Source organism: Silene latifolia, chromosome 3 (genome assembly GCF_048544455.1).
Source record: "Silene latifolia isolate original U9 population chromosome 3, ASM4854445v1, whole genome shotgun sequence".
NCBI classification, from domain to species: Eukaryota; Viridiplantae; Streptophyta; class Magnoliopsida; order Caryophyllales; family Caryophyllaceae; genus Silene; species Silene latifolia.
Window position 1 is genome coordinate 127,805,470 of NC_133528.1, and position 6,274 is coordinate 127,811,743.

A 6,274-nucleotide genomic window follows, 5' to 3' on the forward strand; every position below is an offset into this window, starting at 1 on the left:
TTTATAACTCTGGTCACAGAATGTATAACTGTAGTCAGATAACGTATACCTCTAGTCATACAATGTATAACTCTAGTCACAGTTTGTATAACTCTAGTCATACAATGTATAACTCTAGTCACAGTTTGTATAACTCTAGTCATACAATGTATAACTCTAGTCACAGTTTGTATAACTCTAGTCATTTAATGTATAACCCTAGTCACACTGTATAACTCTGGTCACAGAATGTAAAACTCTAGTCAAATAATGTATAACTCTAGTCATACAATGTATAACTCTAGTCACAGTTTGTATAACTCTAGTCATACAATGTATAACTCTAGTCACAGTTTGTATAACTCTAGTCATTTAATGTATAACTCTAGTCCCAGTATTCATAATTCTAGTCATTCAATGTATAACTCTAGTCACAATGTATAACTCTGGTCATACGATGTATAACTCTAGTCACAGTTTGTATAACTGTAGTCATTTAATGTATAACCCTAGTCACTCTGTATAACTCTGGTCACAGAATGTAAAACTCTAGTCAAATAATGTATAACTCTAGTCACAGTATTCATAATTCTAGTCATTCAATGTATAACTCTAGTCACAATGTATAACTCTGGTCATACGATGTATAACTCTAGTCACAGTTTGTATAACTCTAGTCATTTAATGTATAACCCTAGTCACACTGTATAACTCTGGTCACAGAATGTAAAACTCTAGTCAAACAATGTATAACTCTAGTCACAGTATTCATAATTCTAGTCATTCAATGTATAACTCTAGTCACAATGTATAACTCTAGTCATACGATGTATAACTCTAGCTACACAATGTATAACTCTAGGCAGAGACTGTAAGATGCATAACTCATTCTACACAGTGTATAACTCTTAGCAAATAATGTATAACTCTAGGTATATAATGCATAACTCTAGGCTTACTTTGTATTCTAGGTATATAATAATATATGGAATGCGAAGGGTTATAAGATTTCAAGCAGGGATATGGCACAACTTCCTAAACAAAATTCGTATTAATTTAAGCATCAAACCCCAAACATATTAATTAAAAAACAACTCAAAGGACACATTACTAATTATAAATTCATTCTACTATCTAAAAAACCAGTTCATTATATCCCTATCTCCACCCTAAACTCAAAACCCTAAATCGTTAAAACCTAATAATAAACTCCAAACTTCCTTCAACAACAATGAATGATGCCATTCGTAATACATGCATTATGACCGAGTACAATAAGAGTTTCATACGCCGGTTGCTTGACATTGAGAGGAGGTACAGGACCTACCTTGAGGACGCTCAGATCGCACTCAAGGACGCCAAAGAAAATGGCTTGTCGAGAAGCGAGATAATGCGGCTATTAGAAGATATTGCATCTCATGAACGAAACCTCCAAATAGCAAAGGAGGAGAGGATGAATATCATAGAAGAGAATTCATCCCTATATGAACACCTAAGAACTGTATTTTTAGCAATGCATTAAGTTTATGTATCTATATCTATTAATTAAGTTCATGTATGTTAAATGTGGGTTTGTTTTACTATCCTCTCCATCATCTTCTTTGTTTTATTTTATTTAATTTGTTTTACTAACAAACACAGAAATACTAAGCGAATAATAATTACAGAATAAACAATGAAGGAGAAAAACACATGCAAATAACATGTATAACTCTGGGTACAGAATGTATAACTGCAGGCATTTAATGTATAACTCTAATCATACAATGTATAACTCCAGCCAAAATGTGTATAACTCTAATCATACAATGTATAACTCCAGACAAAATGTGTATAATTCTAATCATACTATGTATAACTCTAGACACAGCCTGTATAACTCTAATCATAAAATGTATAACTCTAGACACAGCTCGTATAACTCTATGCATTTAATGTATGACTCTATGAACAGTCTGTATAACTCTAGTCATACAATGTGTATCTAGAGTTATACATCGCATGACTAGAGTTATACATTATCTATATCTATTAATTTAAGTCACAATGACTGTTCATAGAGTTATACATTGTGTATAACTCTAGGTTTATAATGCATAACTGTATGGATATAATGTATAACTCTAGGCACGATCAGTATAACTCTAGTTATACGATGTATAACTCTACATACACAATGTATAACTCTTCGCATAAAATGTATAACTGTAGGCATATAATGTATAACTCTATGGATACAATGTATAACTCTTCGCATAAAATGTATAACTGTAGGCATATAATGTATAACTCTATGGATATAATCTATAACTCCAAACACAGTCTGTATATGCTAAGAGTTATACATTATATGCCTAGAGTTATACATTGTAGAGTGTATTACTGTAGTTCCAGAATGTATAACTCTAGTCATACAATGTATAATTCGTACATATATATGGATAATTCGTACATATATATGTATAACTCTATACACAGTCTGTATAACTCTAATCATACAATGTATAACTCTTGACACAGCCTGTATAACTCTAGGCATATAATGTACAACTGTCCACATCCTATAACTTCACTTAATGAATGTATAAACTTCAGCTATAACATGAATAACTATATCAAAATTGGTTGTTTAGTAAGAGTTTTTACGCACAATTTAGGGTTTGAGTTACTCTGTTACTTGAATCTGCAGGAAATTGTCAAAGAGTTTTACAAAAACCCACGATGAATATAGAATCGCATGTTGACACCAGTATTCTGAAGTTATACATATTTGGGTTGAGTTATACTAAAACCCACTTTGAAGTTATAATTCGTACTTTATCAAGCTTTTAAATTTCCATCATTTTTTGCCATCAACAACAAGCTACCAAAATGAAATAAGAACCTGTCATTTTTTGCCATTAACATCAACCTACAATAATAACCTAGACACAAATAAGAAAGTAAACAACTCACCATTGACGGCAACTTCAATCTGCATATGATCCATTTCACAAACACCGATTTGTCATTTCTGCTTGTTTTCTCGATGAACACGAGAATTTAATTTCTCTTCAACAAAGTTATTTGATGATGATCACTGATGTAGTTTTACATGTGCGCTGAAATTTCTCTTATTTTTTTGATGATTGATATTGTATTTTAAATATTTACGATCGTTTTTTGAGGATTTTTAGGGTTTTTCTTGTTGGATGTTTTGAATGGTGAAAAGAGGAGGGAAGCATGCAAAATGATATAGGAGGCTTTGTTTATTGTTATTGTCCGCGGGATTTGATATGGACGCAGTACATAAACAGTGACAGTGGTCCCTCTCTCACACAATCACCATTTTCCTTGTTTTTTTTTGCTCTAAAAAACACGCCCTCTCTCCTCATCTCATCCCTTCAATCCCTTCATCCAAGGGCTCTTATAAAGACTTAGGGCCTTATAAGGTATGAAGGCCTTATAAGAACCACTCTATATATATATATATATATATATATATATATATATATATATATAGAGAGAGAGAGAGAGAGAGAGAGAGAGAGAGAGAGAGTCGGGTTCAGGTACGAACTAAAGTTCGGTGCGAACCGTACGAACTGACCCCCCTATAAAACAGACGAAAATTCTCATCAGTTCTTCGTTCCTCTTTCGGACACCATTAATGCGATAACAAATTCTCATCTTGATTTCTTCGTTTCTCTTTCCGACACCATTGCTGCGCATCAATCAAACTCCATTATTGCACCTCGGAATACAAATTCAAGGTAAGTTTTAATTCAGATTTTGAAACAAATCCAATTTAAAAACTTAGGGTTTGCTTAAAAATTTAACTTGATTAGTTTTTTGGTTTAAGATGGTATTTTGTCGTTTTGATTCTAGATTTGTTGGTTCATTACTTGATTAAAATTATTGTGATCGAAAAATTAGAGTTTCTTTGTTGATAGAACCATCTGATTTTGGTAATAATCTAACAAGAACGATTTTTTATTTCAGATGGTAATAATTGAAGAAGAAGATTCGGTAATGGCAGAAGTTATAGGTAACTACTGTTGCATGTTCTTTGTATCCAGCAAGTTAAAAATGTGTATGTATGTAGATGTATGAATGTGTCTTCAAATCTTGTTGTTTACATATAATTTGAAGGAGGGAAGTATCGTGATACATTATTTTATTATTGCTGCTAATTGTGACCCAAAATAAGTTGCTTTCAAAAGTTGTGTGTATCTAGGTAGTTGAGGATGTGTTTCTGTCAATATTAAAAAATGTATGATTGTAAATTTGCAGGGAGTATTACTTTGATTGACTTAGATATTAAGGCTCTGTTTGGATTTTGAGATTCTGTTTGGATAAACTGTCGTAGTTGATTTCAGGATCCTGGGTTTTTGTTTGTAAGCAACGACTATCAATTATGGTCTAAAAAGTGTATACAACCACCTGAAGGTGTGTTTGTAGAAGCACTTAAAACTGTATCTAGCTACCCTTAGATACCATAGAGGGAATGGGATGAAAATAGTGAAATAAACAAAAGGTAGCAAAGTGTATATAGCTTCACAAATGAGTGTATATAACTACGTAGACGATTGTATGTAACTTGACAAATTAAATTACGTGTTCCACTACCTAAAAGATTTTGGGATTATGTTTGATTCCAGAATTCAGTTCTTTTCATTAGCTCAAATATTGATTTTCTGTGCAGACATTGTAGAGGTTACTAATGTGCAAGCGTCTTCAAGTAATTCAAAAGAAAATCAATTACTTGTCACTAATGTACCAGGTATTAAATTGTAGCTTCTAATTAACTAATGTATTGTCTAAGAAGCTTGTGTAGGTGGTAACAGATAAAATTAAAATCATTTCCTTTTGTTTTTTTTGTTGTTGTAGCCACCCCAGAAGTTGATTTCGATAATCAAATAGTGGGATTGCCAAGATGCTCAGCAGAATTAAAACCAACATTGTGGATGAAATTTGCAACTTTGGAAGAAGGCATACATTTTTATGAGGAATATGCCAAGGTTTGTGGGTTCCTTACTAGGTTAGACTCAACAAAATTAGTTGACGGGATAGTTACACACAAGTGGTGCGTGTGTAATAAACAAGGCAAAAGTAATCACAGGGGTACAAAAAGGAAGAGGGCCCTTACGCGAATTGGTTGTCAGGCTAAGGTTAGTTTTAGAAGAATTCAAACGGGTGAATACGGGATTTATGATTTTGTTGAGGTTCACTCACATGCTGTGAATACGCCAACAACTATGATACATTTGAAACCATGTAGGGATTTAAACTTGGTTCACAAAAAAATGATAATGGATAATGCTCATGTAAACCATGGTCCTGTGCAAACATTTAGGATGTTCAAACAGTATGTGAAGGGATACAAAAATGTGGGTGCTTCTTTACAAGATTTCAAAAAAATTTCAAGGGATGTTAAGAAATACATCAAAAAATATGATGCCCAGATGTTAATAGAGAACTTCATGCAGAAAAAGGCTATGTCTCCATCTTTCTATTTTGACTTTGATGTGGACGATCAAAGCAGAATAACTAAGCTTTTCTGGGCAGATCCAATATCAATTAAAAATTATGCCCTTTTTGGTGATGCTGTTTCTGTTGATGCCACTTATAACTTCAACCAATATAAAATGGTGTTTGTCCCTTTCACGGGTGTTGATAACCATAAGGGTTGCGTTACTTTTGCAGCGGGTTTGATACGAAACGAAAATGCAGAATCATTTTCGTGGTTGTTTCAAAATTTTGTAACGGCTATGGGTGATCGCTATCCTATTACTATAATAACTGATCAATGTAGAGGCATCAAAAAAGCTGTTAAGGGTGTGTTTGGTGACAAAACACGCCACCGACTGTGTATGTGGCATATAATGAAGAAGTTGCCTGACAAGGTTGGTCCATCGATTTCCCACGACACAACTTTTTTGAAGGAAATTAACTCAGTTGTTTGGGATGTAGAAATCACTCCAGAAGATTTTGAATCGAAATGGAATTCGATAATTTCCTCATATGAGCTTTGTGATAACAAGTGGTTGAAGAAAATGTTTAAGCACCATGCTCTTTGAATTCATGCTTACATTAGAGACACATATTTGGGTGGGATTTTGCGCACAACATCAAGGTCAGAGTCTGAAAATAGCTTCTTTGGAAACTTCACCAACCCACATGTCACACTTGTCGAGTTTTGGATGCGTTTCCAAATAGCAGTGGATGCTCAGAGATAGAAATATTCTAAGGTAATGGCTGATGATAAGAACTGTTATCCAAAATTGACAACCCCTCTCCTTTTAGAAAAAGCAAGCTT

At 33.4% G+C, this 6,274-nt stretch overlaps 1 protein-coding gene across 1 annotated transcript; it reads left to right on the plus strand.

Annotated features, from left to right (window-relative positions):
- The first annotated feature begins 4,518 nt into the window (after positions 1 to 4,518).
- LOC141649659 (protein FAR1-RELATED SEQUENCE 5-like) lies at positions 4,519 to 6,035 on the plus strand. The gene is made up of 3 exons (XM_074458344.1): positions 4,519 to 4,546; positions 4,661 to 4,738; positions 4,846 to 6,035. Exons 1-3 carry the CDS (start codon positions 4,519 to 4,521, stop codon positions 6,033 to 6,035), a joined length of 1,296 nt encoding a protein of 431 aa, XP_074314445.1.
- The last annotated feature ends 239 nt before the right edge of the window (positions 6,036 to 6,274 follow it).